The sequence below is a fragment of the Strigops habroptila genome, chromosome 2, assembly GCF_004027225.2.
Source record: "Strigops habroptila isolate Jane chromosome 2, bStrHab1.2.pri, whole genome shotgun sequence".
NCBI lineage: Eukaryota > Metazoa > Chordata > Aves > Psittaciformes > Psittacidae > Strigops > Strigops habroptila.
In genome coordinates, this window is record NC_044278.2 from 49,315,208 (window position 1) to 49,340,976 (window position 25,769).

Consider the following 25,769-nt stretch of genomic DNA (forward strand, 5'->3'; position numbering starts at 1 on the left):
TAACAATAATAATAAAGAACCCAACACCAAAACACTACTGTGGAGAAAAATTAAGGAAAATATTTGAATGGCAATATTAATTTCGTACGGTACCTAAAATTTAGGTAACAAAGATGCCTTTTACCATATAGCACTTTGAAGAGTGGGTGAAGAGAATTGTTCTTGTCACACCTCTATCTGCAACATATTTGGGTAAGTCTATACTGAAGCCCCTGAAGTGGCAGAGGATCATGGCTCTTTGATCAAGCTCCCATCACATTAATAACACAGACAAAGCAACTGAAAGCTTGAAGCAGGATGCAGAACCCATTCAAAAGTTAGATCACTTCTCAGGCATGTATCTCCCCTTGATCCTCGTGCTCCAATTCATGAAATAATTCAAAGCTTGCATTTATGGTTTCTGTATATGTTGTGTTTAATCATACCCTTTGAGGGTTTTGTAAGAACATTTGAAATCAACGTATGTCTTGATATGGGTACTTAAGAGGAATGTTCAGGGCAAAAGCAGGAGAACTGCCAAACTGTGGCATGGTGACAGAGATTTAATTTTGTGAAATGCTTATAGAAGTTAAAATGTGGTAGACAAACTGGTAAACATTTTAGCACATGAATTCTTAGGCTTACTTTATTATAGGTAATACAAACAGACATTGAACAAAATGAAAAATAAATACTGTAAAACTAAAAGATGTTTTTTTTTTTAATGCAGCATAATTACTCCATAGCGGTCTTTGATGCAGAAATGGAAAGCTGTATTTAATAAAGACAGTGATCTAAATATAAGGATAGTACATTACCTGACACAAGAAAACGAAACTGCATATGAAGTCTTGTGTTCACAGTATAGACAATGACTACTGACCTCTTTCGAGCTGCCTGCTATTGGTAATTATCAAGCAGAAAAATCAGCTTAGGCCACTCCACTTCCTTATTTAAACTTGGTAACCCCAATGCAATCACAAACAAGAAAACAGAGGTAGATTATTATTTTTCAGCGGCTATTTGTTCAGTAACATAGTTCGTACCTGCATAAGGTCCTGCCTTTCTTTTTCACCTGTGCATATAGCTTTCTTTATGGTTCGAAGCTCACTCATTATAGCTTGTGCTTCATCCAGTCTATAATTTGTATGAGCACTTGACATCTTACGATCAATCCTGTTGAACAGATTAAGACAAAATCAGGAATTTTCATGTATTTAGGAAGCATGCAGATATTTTACAACCTCTTGTTTATTCATGTACCACTTTATTTCCAGGAATAGAATGATACCCTGCTTGGAATTAACACAGCACTTTGTGCCAAGTACACTCTAAAGACAAAGCAATGCAATTATCTACCCAGGTTCTGCAGAACCAACAAATTTTCTGGTTTTAATGTCCTAATACACAGTTTACAGGCAATGTCTGTAGACCATTTCATGCAACAAAAGTAAAATCAACCTAAAACTAACCTACATGGTAATAACTTGAAAGAGAAAGATATTAGCAGTCTAGCTGTTGTATTTTCCATGCACCAGTACACACTGCAACCTCTCTTCCAGGACTTCTATCTGATCTTACCTTAGAAGTTTCTAAAAAAGGCATTTCATTTTCTTGGGAAGAAATTTTTAAATTCCTAAACTTTTATTGCACATGCTTTCCTGCCATTATGGGCATCTTTGAGTATCTTTTCTAAAAGGCATCTTTGTCCCACACTAAGGAAGCACACCAGTGTGTCCCACACATGGTGCCATCCCAGAAGATTTCAAATATAAACTCAGCAAGGAGCAAGAGTGCTGCACTACTACATCAGGCTGAAGTACTATTCACGTTTCCAATTTCCATCTTGACATAACAATCTCTCATCTTAAGTGAGATATCCACCAAGTTTTCAACTTTTTTCCTCCAACAGTTCACAATAATAAAGGACAACAGATTGGGACGCAGAAGCCCAGTCCAATGTATCATCTCAATAATTTGCTTTGATTTTTAGATAAAGAACAAGACCTCTAGAGAACTTACTAGAAGAAGCATTTGGTCATGGATTTATAACAAACGGCTATGGGATTTTAACTATCTACCAAGAGCAATTAGAGAAAATTCTGTTGAATTCCTGTTAAAATGAGAAAACCTCCATTTTCCTCGAAAGCGTGCATATAGAAAAAAAGGTGGTATGTATAATGGTCCCTAAGCCAACACTGAGAACTGTATAATGGTCCCAAAGCCAATGCTAAGAACTAACATCTCCAGGAAAAAGGGTCTCTGGTTAACAGAATAAGACATAAAACGTATAGCAGTCCTTACACAGGACATCGGTTTATAAAAAGATGTAGAAAAGGGTATGCTATACATAAATGACAAGAATACTCAAACTCTATTTAAAATATTGAGAATAACTAAAAGTTTCAAGGTAGATATTATGTTAAGCTATAAGTGTCAACCACACTCACTCAGCATGTTCTGCCAGTTAAACAAAATCAGTGGAATTCCACTTGCAGCAAATTATTTGCTTTGAAATTAAAATATTAAGATGAAAAATCAAAAGGCTTGAATAGAAACCTGTGGTTTAATTGTACAGCTCATAATATTTAGGAAAAAAAGTGGGTTGAGTTTCTACGGTTTTGGTTGGTTTGTTTTTTTCTGTCTCCTGCTTTTGGAGACAACACAAAGTAAGTCTGAACAGCAAGCTTTTTACTGAAACACAATTTTCCCCACATTGCATAAGAAAAATATATAAGCCTTTACAGTTTTTGATTCAAAAACAAGAAAGGACTTAAGCGTCACGTGGATGAAAGTTGGGGTTTTGTTTGATTGGTTTTGGTTTTAAGATGTTTACTTAAGTCTTCACTAATTTTTAGTTAAAATCCTGAAAAGATTAGATAAAACCATGATAAAACAACTAATCCAATTCACTAAAAGTTACATGAAAAAGATAACATGGTTTTATCTGAAGGTTACCTTAATGCTAAAAACATAGATTCCACCCAAACATTAGACCCAAAAAAGCCTCCTACACAACTGCTTATTATACTGCTTGCCAGGTCCAAGGTGGCATTTCAGGAAAAGGAAATTATTTAATTTCAACCATATTTTTGTCCAGTTACCCACAGACTCATGTTCCTGGACGTCATGAATTGATATTTGTTTGAGGAAAGAATCAGAAAAATTTCTACTGCTAGAAGTATTTGAGCTTAAATCAGTATTGCTGTCAACCCAAAGTGACTTAAGTATCTTAGAAAATTACTTGCTATTTATTGTTTGTTAATTTTATTTCCTCCTTTCACAAAGCTCTAGTTTTGAAAGCCACAAAGTTAACGAGAATTTTCCATTTTATTAATAGAAAAGAACAGGATACAAATACAGATTAGGCCTTTGTATGAACAGAAAGAACACTCAGCTAATACACAAAACTATGAATAAGGTATACATTTTCTGAAGGAAAACTATTAATACAGTTGCAATAGTTTCAGTCCTGTAGGGCAGTTTCCATGTTCCTCTATTTTCCTCCACATGCTTTCAACAGCGCAAGACTCCCCCCATCCCCACCAAAGCACAGGTCTGTAGTTGAGTTAGTATTTAATTTTAAAGCTTTTGTCGGGTCTCATATCCTCTAAACTAGTCTGTAGCTACAAATTGTTTAGTCAGTCCTAATTCCCTGTCTCTCCCAACTTCCCACAGCGTTCACTCCGCTCCCGTGGCCAACTGGCCGAGTTTTCATTTCCTTTGTTGCTAAAAGCCGCCTTCCTCCAAAATTCCTGCCGGTGCGCAGAAGGGTCATTGAAAACACAAGGGAGGAGGCACTGCTCCTCCTTCTCAGTCCCTGGCGCCAGGTCAGAGGAAGGAGCTTGTTCCAGGGAAGGCTCATCTTTAACCCTGTAACTGGACTGCAACAGGATCAGCCGCACCTTGGGGCAAAGGCGCCTGTGGGAGCCAAGAAACACCGTCACATGGCGTGGAATCTTTGCAGGCTTTAAACGATGAGCTCTAGAAAGTCTCCAGTGGGCAACGGCAGACTGTGATGTCCGAAGGCTTATCACAACATTGCCAAATTTGGATGAAACTGTAGAAAACACAGTCCTAATAAAAAGCTGCAGCACTACGAAGTTTGAAATTCTGACTGTACGGGAGTTTTAGAGGTATTTAAAAAAACCTCAACCCTCTCACCCCTTGCAAACCCCCACTTTTCTCTAGTTCTTTTGTGATTTTGTTTTGGTTTGTTTTTTAATTCTCCTCAAAGATGGCTTAAGCCATTTGACGAAAATTAAAAAGAAGAGAAAACGAAATGCAGTCCAAGGCAGACAATGTACGCAGAAAATGTCAATGCAAGTGAATTACATTTTACGAAGGCATCTGAATCAGACCGTGACATAAAATGATGGAAATACTGAGCAACCTAACCACCCTTCACATAAAATTTGTCTCTTCTCTGAGAGCTAGAGCCAGCAGAGGTTGCACATGGAGTCATGTGGCAGCAGGTTCTGACACCTGTTCATAACCCATGCTAGTCAGACTTTAGAAGCAAGCATTCAGCCAAACGTAAAGCCCAAGGTGTGACAGCTCCTAATACTGTTCTTGGCTTATACTTGAAATAAAAGCGAAGAAAGTGGCTTTAAAAAAAAAGCTGAATAGGATGCATACCATTCTCAGTCTGGCAGTAACTGAAGATTTGACCTAGCACAAGAAGGAAGAAAAATAATGCTGACCAAAAATTTAGAAAAGGTAACAAAAGGGGGAAATGTCTCAGATACAAGAAACTTGGAAAAGAAAAAAACATGTGGGTTGGGGTGGATATCAGCATTTTTGCTTTAAAGCAGGAGCAATTAGGCTTTTAGCCCAATTTGTCTCCTGAGTACACAAAAGGCTAGAAAAACTTCGCTCTTCATTTGTTAGTGCGACTACTCTGCAAAGTGGCAAATTGCTCCAAAGAAATCATGGATCTCACCAGAAAGGCTATTAAAAAATCACTTGAAAACACAAAATGCAAACAAACCCACCAGTCTCTGGTTCACAAGTGAAGTCGCTACACTGACTTTGAAGGCACAAACACTGACAGAAATTCACTGCAATACCAGGCAGCACACCTGGAAAATGTTCTCCCCAACTTCAGCCAGCAACAACAAATGCCACCTAGTGCACCAATAGGACAGAGTGACCACAGCAACAGCAGCAATGAGCAGCACCAAAGCTCTGAGTTGTCATGCTGGAACTTTTAAACTAAATGATTAGAGTGACCACTGACTAATCAGATATGCTTTAAAATAATTCCTCTCTTGAATGTCTCTCCTATACGCCCATCCTGGAGTAGGGGCAACTTCACTTGGGCTAAAATCCAACACTAACATTTGTATTCTTAATCATTTGCAGACTTTACTTTTCAAAAAGTTGCACTACTTTGTTGGACTGTCTTAAATGAATTAGATTAATTAAAACAATCTTGAGTTTCAAATAGCCTTCAAATACTTTAAAAATCCTGTGCAAGTGGTTAGTCCTTTTATAAAAACAACTGAACCTATACCCTTAAAATAACCCAATAAACTAGAAGAAGGAAAACAAATACAGAACACAGAAAAGGGAAGACAATTCTTACTCACTTAAAGAAAATATGATTAAGAATCTTAAGACAAAAATGCTTTTGTTCTGTTACTGCTTACATATCCAGGCCTCCATCCTAAAACATTGACTACACTCAGAATATTATTTAAAATAGTTATCGATAAAATATACTGAGTGCTTTGTTTTACTAATTTTCAGTTAATATCATACATTAACAACTCCACCAACTAGCTGTAAAGGCTTCATGAAGTCAATAAAAATATACTTATGCCTGAAAATGATTACATTATATCCACCAATATATGAAGGATTTTGGCTGAACAATTTTACTTCTCTGAATCTTTTAAAATCCATTATAAACCAGAACAACCTTGTAAGCTTAAAAAAAACCCCAAACGAACAAACAAAACCAACAAAGGATATGAAGTGCATGCACTATTCACCCTCCTTTAAAAGCAAAATCTGAGTGTCTCCCTTTATATCAATTTGTTAACATGATACCAAACAAAATCAAAGTTGGAAAATAAATAACCTAATTTCTCCAGGATCCCTGGAACTTTGCCAGAATTACTGAAGCAAAAGCACGCGCCCATGCTTTGTAGCACCAACGCAATAAATCCAAACCTTCAGAATTTTTCCATGGATACTGTACTTACGCTGCAAAATGCATTAGACATGCAACAGTTCCAACGTTTTCAGGGATTGCCTGCGTTAAGCAGTTCACTCGCATGCTGGAAAAAAGGCCAAGATTTCTAAATGCATGGCCACATGTCCAAAGCAAATCCAGGAGCTGTTCAACACATGGTCTAGCCCCTAGCCTTGTTGAACAGATCTGGAAGTCACAACAACCTGTGTTTACCTGCCATCTTTTCCATGCCCTGGCAACCTCTCTCCCTATCCCACTGGGCATCCCGCGTACTTGCTACGTGTGTAGGTGACTAAGCAGCGCACAGATGGAAGTCACTCAGTTCCCATCTGATGGCCTGCAGGAAAAGTGGCAGGGAGAGGGTCACCACAAGAGTTCACAACCTTTGCCACCACTGAGCACAGAGGAAACAGGGCATAGGCTGCCTAATAGCCCTGGGAGGAGTGGCAAACTGCCCAGAGCTACCTTCATCACAGGGAAGAGATAAGGACTCACATTTACATGCAGTCATGCAACAAAAATCAAAGGTCTCACACACCATCAGATTTACAGTATCACACAAATCAGCTACATTGTGCAGAAATGAGACAACCTGACCATCAGATAAAAGGAAGATGCAGTGTTGTGGTGCACAGCCTACCCCCAGGAATATTTGTGCCCAGCCAGAAAGCCTTGGTACTGTTCACAGGATAACTACTCTACTGAATGGTGCTTCAGGCTGTGATCCAGGCAGTACATATCTCCAAAAAACATTTGGAAAATATTTTTTAAACCTAATTCCACCTCAACATCTTCAGGAATAGTGAAACAAGAGGGCCTACAAAAACTGGTTTTGCATGTGGTTCTATGAACCATTCCAACTACTTCTGTCCAACCCTCCTCCCATCATTTCCCCCTGCATCATTTATCACAGCAAAAACTCTGAATCAAAGCAACTAAGAGGTTTCAACTTTTTTTTTTTTTTTGGCAATACTTTTCTAAGAAATTATTCCAAGGCGAATGAAGTAAAGAAAAAAAAGGTCCTCCCACAAGCTCTTAACTTACTCTTGCAGAGTTTCCACTCCTTTTTCCTTATATTGCAGCTCCTGCTTCATCTGTGCCAATTCTCGTTTTAGCCTAGAAAGCTGAATATAACAAAGTAATAAAATGTAACAGAAACCTTCATAATAAAAATAATTATTTTTCAAATACAAAATCTTAAGTTACTTTAAAAAATTGGAAGTGATAATCTAAGTTCTCTTTTTCTTTTTTGCTTTAAAATTTGCATTAAAATAACAGAAGACTTTCTGAAATATCATAAGACCCAATCAAACAGCGGTCACAACATTCAGTTTGCAAAGTTTCAATTTCCTCATCTATTTTATTGGTTTTCTTCCTCCAAACCTATGCTAACAACTAGCAAGTTTCCATCCATATGATTTTTCTTCTCCCCTTGCAGCAGACAGGCAACTCTCAACTGTCTTCAACTCTTTAATCAACTTAAAAAAACCCTGAACATTCAATGCTGTTAATTTTTCTATCTGGGAAAACAAAAATCACTGACAACAGAACTGGCCTCTCTCCCAGAAATGGCAGCCTGATTTTCTACATTATTTTCATATTGTCCTGCCCACTCAATCCCCCTGCCAATTACCTTACTCCAACTAGAGAGCATAAATCAAAAGTGACAAAGCAGAGATGTCTCCAAAACATATTTTTGTGGTTTTATGAAAACAGTTGCCTAAGTAGGTTGGACAGACTTAGAAGACTGTTATCAGCACTAAGAATGATCTGCAAAGAAATAGCTTTTTGCAATCCAAAACTGATAGATAACTGAGAGCAACAGGGGAGAAGAGGATGAAAGGGACTACAAACAAATGGGAGGCATGGAGGTGTTTCCAGTGTGTGCCAGTGAGGCATAAGACTGAACTGAGAGCCCAAAGAAGGGCAGGCATGGAAGGTAAAAAAGCTCTCTCTTCTCAAACTATCAAACTTGGTACCTTTCCTAAAATTAATCCAGAGTGCTCTTGATTTTCACATGTATGTCAATAAAGGACAAAACCATTACTAAAAAAAGGAGTAAAGAAAAAAAATAATTCCCTCCATATCCAGGCATAAATCTATTTTGTCAGCTCTATTCCAAGAGTGAGGGGCATGGCACCAGCCCCCAAAATGCTTCTAAAACCTCACCGGCTCTTTCAACACTCACCAAAAGTAAAATGAAAAATACATCACTAATATCACGTCCACAAACACTTTACAGTGCCTATTTTATTCTATTACCTGAAGCAACTCAATGCCTATGCACACATTCAGTTGAACAAGTTATCCTATGCACACAGGAGATCGTTTTGTTTTAAAATGTAGGAACAGAGAAATAGCCATTTAAGTGAAGACCTTGTTTATTTTCTTTAAATACTGTTCAAATAAATAAGGCTTGTTTTCTTGTTCAGAGTATGCTGGCATTTAGAGTATGTAAAACAAGCAAACACTAGTCAGCATGTAGTAAACATACGCAGATAGAATAAATGCCTTTGAAGGGTGGTGAACGGGATTTATTTTCAGAGGCACTCATGTGAAAAGTGGTCACTACAACAAAAATGGAACACTACCCTGCAAAGATAAGTGTTTTTTATTTATTTTGTGAGCCAAGTGCCTGGCATGCTAAATCCCATTTTATCCTTTAATAAAAAGAAACATACCATTTGGAAATAGGTTCTAGAGTTTAGTATTATAAACTGCTTTTTAGAACTGCTCTATCAATTTACTTGAAACTAATGTGCAGACTTCTTTGCTAAAGCAGCATGGGAGAAATTCAAGAAAACTATTCAGCCAAGACAGTACCAAAAGCATGATGCTAGGGGGTTTTTAAAAAGGAACATTTTTATTACAGAACTGCCTACCACTACTGCCTGTCACTGTCAGAATGCTTGCACTCCCCTCATAGAGGAGCTGCGGCCAAATCCCTAAAAAGTTCTATTTGGCCAACATGTCTACCAAATTGTGAGCAGCTTTCCAAATAAATGGCTAAATCCAGAATTCAGTGACATCCACTGAACCCCACTGAAAAAGGGGAAACGGGAAAATATGAAGCCAGTGGGCTTGAAATGCACTTAATCAAGGAAGAATTTGGCTACAAAGCGTTTACTAGCTATGTCAGTTCTGAAAGCCTGGCTGACTTTGCCTTTGACATCAGTGACAAAAATCTTTATGCTCTTAACATGGAAAAAGCATTACTTTGCAAGTTACTGAAATGTAGTAAATATAGATTTGTTTTAACAGAACAGCAGGGCAGAGTAGAAAAGCAGTTTTATAGTATTCTACTTCTAAACATGTATGCAACACCCAGTGCAAATGCTAAGGTAAAAGAAAAACACATAGACCCCTTCCTTCCCCATACCCAATTCATATTTTTACAAAATGAAAAAAGATTACTCACTCTGTCACGACGACTGGCTATTTCTGCTTTGATCTGATATGGGTCATACTTGGTATTAGTTGAAAATCCAGAGAATGCTAAACAGATGGAAAACAGCATTTTACATTAACTTTTTTCACTTCTTTCATACAATTGTTAAGATGTGGCACTATTTAATAGACCATTGCATTAATTCTTTGTGTCACAAGTCACTAGGTTTTAAAACAATCCTCTGTGCTTAAAGTACAACTGAAGAATTATGTTTGGCCTGCCTGAATTTTTTTTTTGTTGTTCTGAAAAACAAAAATCTTATACAGCAGCACTGTATATTGCCTAAAAGCAACTAGCTTCCATGACAGGATGGTGGCATTTACTGATGCAAGCAATTTGTGTAATGTTAACAATTGCTAATTGTTTTCTAGGTATGTTGAATTAACAGTATGATAGGGACTGAAGTAAAAAAAGAAAACACAAAACCTATTGTCAGAACAAAATTCAATCAGCTACAGAGAGAAGTTGCCTCCTAAAGCAATGATATAGGGAACTGACAATAAAGATCAACCTCTAGCAAGTGAGCTCTTAACACAGTGTATCTAGAGTCAGGCAATGATTTCAAGCTGTGGCATTACAAGCTAAAGCCTAGACAGACGAAGTAAAGGTCCTACAGGATAAACTGGGCAAGAACAACCATGATTTATCGAGTGAGCCATTCACAGCTGCACTGGCCCACTGAAAAATGCCTGGTATGTGAACGGATGGGGTTGTGCTGTTAGACCTACCATCCCTTTGCAGAGCTGAAGGCTGCTGCTTTGAAACCCTTAACTGCGTTGCACTGAGCCTTTTGACTCTCCGAAGAATACTGCAATGCCAAGGTCGTGTCAAGCGTGCAGGAACTTGCCAAAATGAGTAGTCATGCCTGGACTAATTCTCTAAATCCAGGATTTTCTATGGATTTTTTAAACAGTGCTGATCACAACTGAGTCACAAAACTGCTGCCTGGGCACCTCCCTGCCAACCCACGACCGCTGAGCTCACTCCACCTCCCACTCATAAGCACACGACACTGACTCAATGGCAGCAGCCACAAGCAAAGAAGAGGAAAATTGTGAAGTTTTAGTTCTTTTCACACAACAAACTGAAACAAGTAGTGGGGGAGGCAGGAATATTGGCAGTATGAACACCTAATTTTGGCCATCTAATTGCACTTGAATTAGGAGCCTGAGATTTCTGTACAATAAATGGAGAAGCAAGCATTCCAGAGTGAAGTCGAATTAAGAAAAACAAGTGGAGAAGCCTTGGGGAATCTTGAGTTGACAGCATGATTAATCCCCAAAGGGATTTTTTATTTTTTTTTTAATAGCTCATCTGACTAATCAGCCCATCCCATTTTCTCACAAGAGATGCATATGACCTTAAACCAATATAAAATGTATTAACACATCTGTAGAAAATCAAAGTATTTTTTTCACCTCAAAACAAGTGAAAGGTTTTAAGTCATTTTACAGTATCTCATTATCAATTCCACAGCTACACCTAAAAAAATCAGAAGATTGGGAAACCTAAAAGTCAACTGACACGGCATTTGCATTCATGCCACAGATAACCTCCAATTTTGTCATTTTCACTCATATTTTGTTGCTGTTTCAAGTGACTTGTTTTTCTAAGAGTTTAAAAAGATGAAAAACAGGTTATGTTTTTTTAGTACATTATCATCAACAGTTTCTTTCTGTATATTCACGTGAAGTAATCTAACAAAACATCCCACAGAACTATTACAAATTTTGAAAATACAAAAAGCCCAAGCTCCTAGGAAAGCATCCTAATAAACGCGTATTTAAATTTTATAATCAAGGAAAAAAAAAAATTAAACTATCTTTTATCCTATTTCAAGTCCTTAAACAGTAAACTGCCTCTTTAAACAAGATTTTTTTAAAATTTCTTTCTTAGTAAGGAAAAAACAAATCTTTCTTAATAATTCTTAAGAAACTTGAACATAACAGGGAGAAATAAGACTAGTCACAACCGTTCAGTTATGTCAAACAATTCTTGTATTTAAAACTAACCAAAAAGATGAGATAATCTCAGTTCATGAGTAAAAGAACACTTGGTCTAGACCATCTGGGACACCTCAGCCACAGAAAACATCTTTTATTCAGAATTTTGGCATATGTATGAATTATCTTGGATTCATAAATACCAGTGGATCAGTAACTGAACACTTCTATCTAGATGCCTGCTTTAATCCCCCTCCCCATGGTCAGGTTTCTTAAACATTTTCAGAAAGGGCTGAACGGAGCTTCCCGTATTTATCAAGTACTTGGCATTTACCAGCAAAGCCTTCAGTCAAACAACTGCTGTACACACGGTGGCCACTGAAAAGCCACCAGAGCAGTGAAACACCACTACATTTCCACGTGGCTGATAGGTATATCGATTTGATACACTTTGAACTAGATTGTTTTGACTTTTCAGCAGACACCTTTTCCTCTTGCACCACCCAACGGCCATGACAGCAGTGCAACAACTTCGGATTTTAGCAAAAGTCAATCATCTATTTTCAAGCTACCAGAGACATCTGAAGAATGAAAAGGGCAAGAAATCAAGGCTCTACAGCCTACACCACCAGCACTAGAATCACAGGCTGAGAGTCAAGAATGAGGTGCATTAATAAAACACTGCTTCCTAATTCGTGGTCAGAGGTACTCTTGACCACAACACCTTGTCCCTAACTCTTTATAAAGTCAATAAATCAACCACGGATCCACGGAAGGCTTCCCCTAAACTGATGGTGCCCCCTCTTGTCAAGAGTGGAATAATCTATGAATTTAGGAGCGCAAGTACGTGACTGACCAGCAACAACCAGTCTTGTCTTTGCTGCCTTACATGAATCATTATTACACCTGGCTCTGCGATGGCTAGAGATGATAGCTAGGATATATCCCTGTTTAATGTTGATAAAAAGGCATATTCTAATAGACCTAACAGGAAATGGAAGTCCCTGAATAACAGAGTCAAAGGATAGCGCCTCACTTCTGTAGTCAGGATCTTCATTCAGAGGAGAACCAAGTGATAGTAACACTTCACACGCTTTCTTACACCACATGTTGTATGAGACAGGTGGGCAAATCAAGAAAAGGCTAGTAAACTCACAGCTGGCATAAGAACGGCTGTCATCCTCACACATTTTGTGTAATTGTTGATACTCTTCTTGGGCAAGCTCAAAACGCTGCTGCTTGATTTGGTAAATCTCCTTCTTGGCATTGAGTGCCTCCTGGGCAACTACTAAGTATTCCTTTAGCATGCGTTCCTGCTCCCTCCTCCATTGCTCCCTTGGGTCCTCAATTTGTGTGAGCTCTAAGGAGAAAAACATTAAAAAACAAAACAAACAAACAAAAAAAAAAGTAAGACACTTCATACCACAAAGTATAAATTATTTTGTTAAAGCCTGTTCTCAACTAGCATACCCAACACTACGGTGCTCAAAATCACTCCAGCCTGGACAAGAAAAAGGAAGGATGCAGAGTGGGAGAACAGGAAAATCCCTTTCAAATATAAAACACATTTAAATTTGATTCTTTTCCTTACAAACTAATGCAAACCCAACAAAAACAGTGTTTTGACTCTTACTGTCCCTCGCAGCCAACTTGAAAATTCTAAGAACAACCCAAAAACACAGAACCATGTAGGAGAGTGAAAGGTATCTCAATGCTTCACTCGTAACTCTACAAATGGTTGTAACAACCTTAAGATACTACATACAACTTCACAAGTGTAACATCCTGAAAGGTCAGTGGCTACACCTGCATAATTAAGAATAACGTAATTCAACAGAAACTAGTATTTTAATCTCAAATCCATAAAAACGTTTCAACTGCTTCTTTTTTGTCTTAAGAAACAGCACTCTCATGCTCTCTTTCCAGGATTTAGAACAGTCTGCATTCACACACAAATCAAAAACAGGTTTCCAGTACAAAATCTTTCCCATATATACAGATTTTCAAAGTTATAACCATACAGCAATCTCCTTGCAGTTGCAATGACATTTAAGGAGGACATATTTATTAATATTCTAAAAAAAAAAAAAAAAAACCAGTTCATTTTTGTGGTGCTGCTCAAGCTAGCAAATATTTTACATGAGGATGTCCATGTAAAGTTTCACATTCAAGTGAATGCTAATTTCTGTTAATTGAGGCTCTATTGTAAGAAGTTGCTGCAGATGCAATGTCAATGTTCAATGTAGTGGCAGAACCTACAGCACAGTCAGGAGGTAAGTCATTTTTCCAATCTTTGTTTCTCACAAGAGATGAAAGCTAGTTATATTTTGTATCAATCTTGTGCACATAACTCAGTATATTGGCATCAGTAAAAGACTGAGCGCAACACATTAAGAACTCTAATGTCAAGATCATGCTAACAGCTCTACCATTTGACAGCCATATGAAACGTACATAAACAAAAATGAAGTTCATCTGAGAACGGTACTTCCAGATTTGTCTATTAGGTTCCTCATAACCTTGTCTCTCAACAGCTGTAACTTTTATCTCCCCACAACTTCTCACATTTTAATGGTATAAAGATCGTGCCCACAGTTCTGCAACTTCTCCCCATATCCCAGGGACCCTTGATTCCCAGCAGCACCTTCTGGCTCCAATGCCCCCAACCCACCTCTGCAGCCTGGGACAAGATGTGCTGTGGCTTGTTCCAATCTCTTAAATCCTTCTCTGCATGCAGAGCAAGCAGAAGAAAGTAAGAATTCACACTGCAGCCTGTCCTTTACTGAGGGCATGATAATTTGCAATGCTATCTCATCTGTCCATAAGCCTTCCTGAAATTTGTGTAAATTTAATATTCCTAAAACTGGTAATCCCCTATAGAAACTATGTAGAGATTAATAAATATTTACGAGTCAGAAGAGATGAAACCCAGGAAGTGTCTTTTTTTGAATAGGAAATTAATAGTTCTAATCTCAGCAGACACCAAGGCTGAAATGTTACGTTGTATCACACATTAAGCTTGTAAGGTCCTATACTACAGGGCACAGTATCTCTTACAAAATTACTTCAGAAGCCTTCTCAAGAGCTAGCAGCATTCTTGTAAGGCAGAAAACTTCTTCAGTACAGTAGTGACGTTCTTTTCTGATTTATAAAGTACAGAGGCTTCACTTTGCCCTTGATTTCCACACAAGTTTGCCGTGCAACAACAAAACTAAAGCTATGTTGTATTACAAAATACACTTCATTTCTTTATAACTAATTAAAAAATCAAAAATAAAAACAGTAATTCAAGAACAGCCCCAGACAAATGCAGAGAATATATTATTCCCTCACTAGGGAATGCCCAACTGGTTAAAGGAGACTTCAAAGGCTCCCAAGATTCTGAGGAGGAGGGAAAGGAATTCTGCGGCTGGCAGTCACCAAGGTTTTTAAGCAATGGCTGGACAAGAGCCAAGAGCAGCTTAGTAAGGGTGTCAACAAAGTACTGAATTTACAGAACAAGATGGAGATCAGGGCTGGAAGCACCACTGAGATTTACAGAAGATTTGTCTGTTCCTGGGGGTTTTCAATATAAATGGAAAGTTATTGCCTAGAAATCTTTTTACTACTTTCTGGGTAAACAAACATAGCAAGAGGCTTGGAAAAATCAGATATATTACTGTTTTCTTTTAAAAGGTGTAAGGGCAAAAAGCTTGAGATGGTACACAAAACATGAGAGGTCCCTGGTAAGCCTAACTTCAGAAAGACGCTATTTGAATTATCCCTTGCATTTTTCCACAGTATTTCTTGAAAGAAAGCACTTCTAACTGTTTTGTCAGTTAACACAGAACTCTGATGCTGTATGAAGCATTTAATCTGGTCAGCCACAAAAGGCAGTCTGAATGTTTTCACATGGAAGTTGCCATTCCACGTATTGTACAAATAGTTCAGGCTATAGTTCAGACAGAACAGTTCAGACAAAGGACTCATTTCAGAAAAACTTTTTTTTGTTTTTAGTCCCTACACCATACCTGCCACTTGCCTGACACCATCTCATGATGCATATGGTTGCCTACTCATTAGTTCTCACTTCTACAAAGGAGGTTAATGCAGTCTTGGTTGGTACCTTTGTTGTCCACAGTTTAAAATTGGACCAAGTACCCTACTAATTTTTGAATAATGATTACCCAGCTATAATATCAACTCTGTCCTCCCTCTGAATATAAATCTTACTTGTATATGCAAGCACTATATTACCCTAAGGGTGACAAACCCATTTTGCTGTGACGGCTGAATCACCATTTAGGATAATATCTGTGGGCTGCAAGTAACTAGTTATCATGAAAGAGACAAATTTTGCAACCTTGTTAATTGCAGAATGATTCCTTTTACTCAGTTCAGCACTGGTCCTATGAAGTTTCTATCCCTCTGTTCATATATTACTTTTATTTAATTCCTAATACAATTAGCTTTCGCAGACCCATTTATATTAATCTTCTGGGTTTGTGCCTTCCCAATTTGGGAATTCAATTCTCCCTGCAAAAGACACTCTTCTACAGTTTCTGCTCTCAATCACATAGAAAAAAAATACCAGCCAGATCTGACATGCCTAAAACGATTAATATCCTTTCTGTAAGTTCTAACTTGATGTCTGTGGTAAAGCAGCTAATAACAAAGTCTGAAAAGCAAAAGGGAGTGAATTCATTTGCACATGATGCTGATTGCCATTCCCATCCAAGATGCCTATCAGGTAGGATGCTTCAGTAGTTTTTTCAGTTACAGCATTGCAATGGGAGTTCATGTTCTGCTCACTATCTATAGGGACTCCTACCGCCTTTTTCGAAGTTCAAGAATTGCCAATATCCTCATTTAGGTTTTTGTGTTTGGGGGTTGTTGGGGTTTCTTTTTAATATGTACATTCACGCACGTGCACATATGTTGGTACAAGTGCACTCCATTACTGTACTCTGATATAAACTTCACTTTTTATTAAACTTCAACATTAACTAAAGTTACCATGACAGTTTAAACAGCAATCATTAAGCTACTGCTTCTTTTAAACAGAGTTATTGTAAGAATTACCTAACAGTCTGTATTTATTGGCTTTCAATTGTCTCGACTATCTATCCTTGTGATCAGTGCGTTAACAGCTCTTTAAAGTTTATTATTTAATTTGTGATCTTTGTTAGTTTCACAACAAATAAAGTACCTGTGTGGGTCAAACAATATCATGGGAACATTTGTTATTCTGTCGAGGGTTTTTTAAAATAAGTAATTGTGAAACCACAATACACAAGTAATTCCAATGATGGCAGGAAGCCAAAAGCTATTTCTACACTTTTATTTTTTAATTGACTAGATTTCAAGTAGATAGTATTGAGGTTGTTTCTGCAGATTATACTATTTACCACTGCTGTAGTAGCCCATATAACTACTTTCTTCTTTTCTCCTTCCCCGCCATCTGCCAATTCCCACAATATTGAAAGCATTCACTCATTGATGATAAGGAACTTAATGATAGCAGCACAACAGTAACAGCAGCAGTTGTACAAAGCTGTAAAGATAAGGCATTTTTTTAAAAGTGGAACTGGCAAATGTGCCAGACAGTGGCGATACAAAGCTCAGCAATAGTCCAAAAGGGAAATTTCTCCCTCTTAGTTTCCAAAAGGGACATCTGTTGTTTCAATAGCACTTTGTACTGTATTGAAGCATAAAACATATATTGCTTAAGAGAGTATGAGATTATTGTATTTGATGGTGCTCCTAATTAAAAATCAGTGCTTTTCTCTCAGAATCTATTTTGGTTTTCAACATTGAAGAGTGAACTATGGATGAGTGGAAAAATAGGAAATACAGGAGTATAGCATGAAAATCTTCTTGACAGATGACAGAAAGCAACAACAAAATTACTGGTATTCCACAGTATGATAAAGCAAAACAAAATAGTTTTATACACTATAACAATCATAGGTTGTAAAATTCTTTACAAACGGAAGGATTATGCCCCCATTTTAAAGACGAGAAAACGGATACTGCAAGGAATTACTTGCATACATTTTCTTACTGTAGCATGAGGTGCATAAATGGTACTGGTGCCATTTATGCACCAGTTAGTGCCATCAGTAAAGATCGGCTTGCTAGGATTCCTCAAAATAATCATACATCCACTTACGATTTATGTGGTCCATATAATAAACTCCAATCTGTTGATCGTAAACAGTTTCCCATCCTAAAGGAAGCTCATCACCGACACAGTCAGCAAATGTCAACGGCTTTGTAATCCTGTAAAAATAAAAATAACACAAATAAATACAAAAGGTACAGAGTTTATAGTGTAACGAATGTTATTACATGTTTTGAAGATACCTCCATCATTTGATCACAAACTAGTTATGCTGCTAAGGAATGTGGTAATAATTACAAGCATACAGTTTCAAAATAAAATTTCATTTAAATATGCTGACAGATACTCCCCAAACAGGTAAGACAAGCTTCTCCCTTCAAGTTTCTATGTTTAACAGTTTAATTACAATGGCATGCAGTCCTGCCAGTTTTTCTCCCATATTGCAAAGAACACAAACATGAAGCTAGAGTTCACCACTGCTAAAAAATACTAGAAACTTTAAGGTGTCAAAGCAGTATAATTGTTTGTCCTAAAAAAAAAAAAAAAAAAATTTAAAAAAGAAAAAAAAAGAAAATTCATGAAAACGCAATAGAACAGATATCTTCCCTTTTCAAGTATACGTTTCTCACTATTAATGATATTCTCTTGGTCCAGATGCATCCAAATTACTTCCTCTAAACAAACATCTCTAAAGAATTCTGAAGCCATTAGAGCAGAAATAGTAACTAATAAGTAACAGCATTACTCTCTAGCAGCTTAAAATATCACACACCTTGCTAGGCAAACACTTGATAGGCCAGTGGGTAACAGAAAACCAAAACAGCAATTTCAATATTGACAGGAATATTGAAAGTACTGGGTTATAAATTCTACAGAAAGACTCTAAACCAACACTGTTCTAGAATATCAAGGTTTATGGAAAACTATGAAGAACAAATGATACAAATAAGAAAAATCTTTAATATTCAGTTGAATCACATTTATTTCCCAACACACTATTTCAATCATTACTTAACCCCTAAGATAATGTTTTCCTCTAAAAGCTGCCATAAAATTCCTTTCCAGAAAAGCTATTAATACAGTAATTTCACATGGGATATAGATCAAACACCTTCAACATTTATTTGTTGAAGCATTTCTAATACCTAGAATGATGACAACTTTGCAAAGATTACATACATGCATTAATATAGAGATTGACAAGTTCTGCATAACCTATGGCATAATACTGTTTGCCGTAAAATGGAAATTCCGTTCATATAATACCCAGTAAAGGTTGACACCCGACACCAGATTTGACTGTGCTTACAAATACACTGCGGAATAGAGAGATCACTGGGACTGAAAATTGCACTTCAACTGATAACACCTGTATACAGTAACAAATTGGTCTGGACTGAAACATGTCTGTCTTTGAACTAGAAGTTCTTCCCCACCCCAAAACAAAACCAGCCAGAAGAATCCAACGGTAAAGACTTCAAATGATGGAAATACTACTATGGTTACATTCTAGCTATTTCAATGGGCGGTAATCACATCATTCAACCACTAACAAAAAGCACATGACTTCACACACAGCAAAGAGAAAAACTGAATTTAATCTCCCTCCTATAACTACTTTAGCATTCTCAAGATCAGTGTTTGAAATTAACTGTAGTAGAATAAAAACATTTATCCTTACTCACTTAAATGTAGCGTTTGAACAGCTCTATACAACAGTACAAAGATCAAGTTACTTAGGTCAAATAATAGAGTTATGGATTCTCAAACATTTATAAACAGTTTAATAAGATGAAGATGCACCAGTATTTAACATAAAAATTTTCCATTACTGGCAAATACTTAGTTTACATCACGTAATCATGCAAATCCAAAGCTGCTGTATATTCAAGAAAGAAAATGTTACTATGGACTGGCACTCACCTAGCGGTCAAGGAGACCAAATATTGCCAAAATACTTCTGATCTCCCTGGAATTCAGTCAAATATTAAAAATACACTGTGCAGCACTTTTTCTTAAACTCTTACGGGTTTGTTCTGAAGACATCATGTTTACAATTTCTCAAAGTAGTCTAGACATCGGCTCCTAAATTAACACGCTATAGACAAGATTTTCTTTGGAATGAGTTATAAGACATGCTTGCCTCTTATGCAAACACACCCTCACCCTTTATTCATAAATAAAACCTGCACATGATACTCTAACCTTTCACACTACAAGAACTTTAATTCAATGCTCTCTGTGATCCCACCAGAGCTCAGACTTCCAGGACAAGGACAACGCTCACTTTCTGGAAGACTGAAGAAAGCCAATGCATCTGGTCTAACCGGTTTCGTTCCAATCTTATAAAGCATGCATGAAGAGTTTAATTAATGGTTTTGAAGAAAGCTTGTAAGAAAAAGAACACATAAAAAGCTGTCTTCCAGATATTCAGACCATTATGAACTCGATGTTGCTCATTTTAAACTATACTCAAAGTTGCTCCAAACTGGATTCCCTTCAGACAAAGCATTACGTTACATTGATTCTCAAGTCACTCACAGTTACATCTGTTTAGCTTGAACCTTCTTCATTCAGTTCACCTAGGTCAAAACGTGCAAAGCTTAAACTAGAACTGGAAGTTTCTCCCTGTGTTTTGCACTGTTTTAACTAAGTCATCTGAAAAAATACATTTCTGGTTTAACGAGCACAACTCGAAGGAGAAGTTTTTTTTAATTTTTATTTTCCAGTTAAGGAAAATTAATGGTGTCCAGAATACAAAGACAAAATGGAACAGATGCAGATATGGATATTGGAGGTCAGCCAGAAATTACAGCAGCAGACTGCTGAAATTACGTATCTCCTGGAAATACTGCTTTACCCTCTGTTTTGTTTTGTTGGGGTTTTAATTAGCTTAAGCACTATAAAACAGGACAGGTCTTTTCTGCTTCTATATAAAGAACTGTACAAAGTACAGGCACATCTGTTAAAACATTTCAAAGTATTAAATAAAGAAAAACAACTTTTTGAAGCATTATAACGACAAAGACGGAATAAAAATGCTGCCATCTTTAATTAAATAAAAACCAGGACTGCCCTGAACTATGTTATTTACAGTATAAAGAGTAACTAAAGCATTTTATCTGTCACCAGTGATCACCTCTTGTCCCCACAACAACTGGTAGACTCTAATAAGAAGGTTCTGAACTTCCAGCTGAAGACAGTATTCCTCTGGGACCAGTTTACAACATCAACCGCCTGTGGCCACTGGATCTACAGCCCAGGCACAAGCCTGCAAGGGCCAATTTTGCATGCATCTGAAGAGCCAACCCTAACTTTACATTAACTGACTTGCTGATTCTTCATTATCTTCAAGTCTTTATCCTCTCCAAAATTAATGATGCTGGTCAGTCATCAGGCATCCAACCTTTTGTGACTCTGAAACCCTTCAAAAGCAAATAAAAAAAACATACGAAAGCTTCCATAACCCAAATCCTGAACACAAAACGGAGAAAAAATACCTTTGAGCATTCTCATGTGCCTTGGATCTATCACCTCTAGCTCTGCTCAAATTAAATGTTTTTGTTAAGAAGATATGGAAGTGAGGTATTTGCATGCAGTAAAACAGACATACCTGAAAAACCAAGTTTTATTAATATTTTCTCTACATCAATTATCAAGCTAAACAGTTGGAATACAGAAATCAAACTACGAAATAAAACCGAAGACTTGAATAAACTAAGAGGTGTTTCTCCTCCTCCTTGCGTACTTATTTCATATCTTTATCCATTACCCATACACAGAAGGATGCCAGAATACATTACTACAGCTTTCTGAACATGCAGCACCAACAGATACTTCTTGAATGCATCAGTTCATGGCAGGGTCTAGGTGGGAAGGAAAGACAGCAAAAGGCAATGGCTAGATACCACTTTAGATATATAACTGCACAACTGCTCTCAGCTTTAGTATGTTTTGTTATCAGAATCCAATTTCACACACCCCACCCCCCCAAAATGCTCAGCCTTAAAATAGTAAAGGAATGCTACTGGATTCAAACAAAAGGCATATTTCAACTCTCCAAAACACAGCTTGACCTACAGCATGGAGCAGCAATTTCATTGTCATGGATTTTCAAGAACAGAACCAGATCACTAAAAACACAAGGCATAGAAAATATTAGATCCTCAGTCTTCCCACATGCCTAATGCCACATCATAGGGCCCTGACTGCTTGAAACCTCTAGGTCTAATTGAACAAAACTTCCCCTGGGAGGAAATAAATTAAGACAAACAGAGCCTGTTTTTATAAGATCTTGACCAGGAAATCAAAAAGGTGTTTCCAAAGTAGAAACACCACTGCAAACTAGCTGCTGTCTCTCAGACAATGTCTGGATGCCTAAAATACATCCAGGGTCACCTTATCTTCCAAAATGGGCCTGGATTAAGAGGAAAGCACTAACCACAAAGGCTAATTGTGGAAATAAAACCCACAAACCCTCAAGTATTGAAGAAAAGCCACCATGTGCAGGGGAGACAGAGGGAAGGATGCAAGAACAGCAACTGCCAATGGTGCTTTTATTTTTGTTCCTGATTTTAGCCAGGTCCAACAGCAAAGGCAGAAAATGTCTAATAAAATTTGATAGTCCTCAGCAGACAACAAAGAGAAACACTCTCCTAAATCTGATCATAGTCTGAATAGCCATCTAATGGGGATAGATGGTTTTGCCTCAGAAATGCAAGTTACAAGTTAGGAAACTGTATTAATTCTGAAAAATACCAGGCAATTAAAAATCAGTAACAGTACAACTAGAAAAGAACTAAGCATTCTGATAAATCTAGCAATAGGTTATCCAAAGTCAAGTATTATGCTGAGTATATTACTGAAGTGTCACAAGGCAAGAAAAAGAGAAGGCAAAATGAGAAATCATGCACACATTCAAAAGCTCTCAGGCAAACATTTTTTCCTTACCTCCTTTCAAACATGAATTTAAGTTACAGCCATTGTTATAAAATTCAAGTAATCCTCGTGTCTTGTATCATGGCTTGTATCATTCCCTCCAACCACACACAAAAAAAAAAAGAAATTGAGCCAAAATGGGATCATTTTTTGTTGTTTCACAGACAAGAAGAGCTGTTTTTCAAAGCCACACTACTGTCTTGGGAGTCACTTCAGGGACATCCTCCACCACTATAGCTCAGGCATGGGCAGAAGCATGCTCCAGGTATCCTGGGCTGCATTAGGAAAAGCATTGCCAGCAGGTCAAGGGAGGTGATCCTCCCTCTCTACTCAGCCCTGGTGAGGCCTCACCTGGAGTGCTGTGTCCAGTTCTGGGCTCCCCAGTACAAGAGAGACATGGAGCTCCCAGAGCTAGTCCAGCAAAGGGCTACTAGAACGATTAAGGGTCTGGAGCATCTCTCATGTAAGGAAAGGCTGAGGGAGATGGGCCTGTTCAGCCTAAGAGAAGAGAAGGGTCAGGAGGGATCGGATCAATGTGTATAAGTATGTGAAGGGAGGGTGTCAAGAGGATGGGGCCAGACTCTTCTTGGTGGTGCCAGGTAATAGGACCAGAGGCAACGGTCATGAACTAAATGCAGGCAGTTCCACCTGAACACAAGGAAGAACTTTACTGTGAGGGTGACTGAGCATTGGAATAGGTTGCCCAGAGAGGCTGCGGAGTCTCCTTCCCCAAGACATTCAAGAGCTGCCTGGACACAATCCTGAGCAATGTGCTCTCGGTGACCCTGCTTGATCAGGGCGGTTGGACTAGGTGAACTCCAGTGGTCTCTTCCAGCCTCAACGATTCTGTGATTCTGACCTCTATGAGACACAGAGAGGGTCTGTGATCACCCAGCTGTGCTGCGACTCCCCAGAAGCCCCAATCTCCCCAGCTGCTCCAGCAGGCTGCCCCGAAGACAGCACCCTCATCCTTGGCAGCCACTGCCTCCCACCCCACGAAGCAGGGCAGGGACACTGCAGGCACATGCTGCCCATCTGTCAAAGCATGGATCTTCCTCCATGGCTCAGAAACGGCCACACACCAACTAGACCCACAGAGCCTCATCCTGTGGCAGCACACACCAGCCAGGCATGGGCTGATTGCAGCTAATGCCACGAAGAACTCCTGATCCCCTGTAACAACACTGTGGAGTACACCACTGTTTTCTTCACTGCCCATCCTCTTTCATGGACTCAGCTCTCCTCAAGTAGCCAAGTCACAAAAACAAACTGGATTTTGAAATAAGGTTTAGCAAGTTACATACTGACTGCTCAGTGAAAAGTACAACAAAGTTCACCAAACTATATGCATCTTTTCCAGATAAAAATACCTTATAACTTTTTTCTTAATCTAAATGATATATCTTTGTTTTACTGCATAATTTAACCTTGAGTTGTGAATAAAATAACTGACTGAAAATCTACTCAATCCTTCATTAAAATAAACCCACAATACAGATGGGCGGAGAGAAACTTGCACAAATAAGATTCTGTGCTCAAGACAAAGCCTTAAAGAAGGTAACTTGTATTCAGAGTTATTGCTGGGATACATTTCCCTTAGAAATAAAACGCTACCCTAAAGCAAGGAAATAACAGTACCAGCTCTTCTAAAGGTCACTTGAAATTCAGTCTTTTTAAGACCACACTGTATTTTGCAGTAATTTTCATTTTTTTTTTTTTTAACAACTGCAAATAAGCACATGAGAGCATACTAATTGTGTCAAATCGGTGCAATTTTTTTTACAGTAACATAAGCCAACAGAACATAAACCAATGTGCAAAACAGAAGGCACAGGATGGCATTAGCTCACTATAGTAATCGACATCTTTACTGTGAGGGTGACTGAGTGGAGTCAAAAACGTGTGTTCATTATTAGATTTTTATTATTGTCTTAATGGAAACTGCCTTTAACACATGGTATTACAAACCTGGACAGGCTGCGCTGAGACAGCTAACAAGCATGTCACTCCCACAAATATTTATTTGTCGATCACCACCTCCTGAGCCATGGTTTGCCACTGTTTACAGTATGGCAAACAAGGTGGTGGCAGTTCCTTTTAACCCCACTCTATAAGCTACAGTTCTTCAGGAGCTGGTTAAAAAACAGCTCTAATATCTGTGCAACAGGGCAGCATAGACAGTAACCTCATCATCCATCCTATTCCTCAGTCCATAACTGCCCTTGTTTTATAGCCACCTGAGCTTACATGGGTCGACAAACGTAAGTGGTATCAGCTATCTACCTCTGTGTTACCTCGTGCTCAGGAAAAACATTCTGGAAAAGGGGAAATAACATTATAAAACTCAGCAGTTTGACCAGAATGCACAAGGGCTCTATTTGGGCACTCAAAACCTGAATGGAATGTTTTTGTTTCCTACAGCATTTCAGATCATCACATCCTGTGTAGTGCACTACACTTAATCAACTGGCCCCAAAACAAGAACAATTCACTTTTTCATGCTAGGCAGTCCCTTTATATTTTTTAAAATCTCATTAACACTTTTCTGATGGACAGGGTATCATACATGCATTATATGAAAACTGTTTATCATATACAACATATTCACTGCTACATGTAATGCTAATAGGGTAGGTAGCCATGAAAAAACCCTGGCAATTAGATTTTGTGATGCAGAATGTATGTGAAGCTACATGTATAAGTAAGACATAACCTATATGATCTGTTGACTTAGAAGTAACAGAAGTTTATATTGCCTACAAGAAATGGACCTATGGGCACCATCTAGTCTCCTTTTACTATTCTAGAAACAATAATAATTTTCTAACAAGCAACAACAGAGAAACAATATACTTCTGTTTTGATCCTTTATCATACTCCCCAAAACCAAAAAGGCCCAGAAATATTGGCTTAGTATGTTGAAACATAAAATGGTATGTCCAATTGCAGCCCTCGCATAACTTGTCTGGCTGCTCAGGAACTGCTGAAACAATTCCACACAAGCAGCCAAGTCTTCCAAGCAGCTATCCATTTCTTAACAGTGGCTATGATCCATATCCAAATTCAGAACACAAATATTATGGGAAATTCTTGCTGAAAATATATCCACATTTCATCAACACAACTGAAATTTCTCCTTCGAAAAATCACAGTTGGGTT

At 37.9% G+C, this 25,769-nt stretch overlaps 1 protein-coding gene across 4 annotated transcripts in view; it reads right to left on the reverse strand.

Annotated features, from left to right (window-relative positions):
* WWC3 (WWC family member 3) overlaps positions 1 to 25,769 on the reverse strand; it is a 103,635-nt gene that overhangs the window by 46,661 nt on the left and 31,205 nt on the right. For all 4 annotated transcript variants that reach the window (XM_030476140.1, XM_030476139.1, XM_030476138.1 and 1 more), the window contains exons 2-6: positions 17,721 to 17,830; positions 12,726 to 12,929; positions 9,597 to 9,673; positions 7,223 to 7,302; positions 1,026 to 1,155 (exon numbers count right to left, since the gene is read on the reverse strand). In XM_030476140.1, coding sequence (XP_030332000.1) covers positions 1,026 to 1,155; positions 7,223 to 7,302; positions 9,597 to 9,673; positions 12,726 to 12,929; positions 17,721 to 17,830 — 601 coding nt within the window. The remainder of the gene's footprint in view (positions 1 to 1,025; positions 1,156 to 7,222; positions 7,303 to 9,596; positions 9,674 to 12,725; positions 12,930 to 17,720; positions 17,831 to 25,769) is intronic.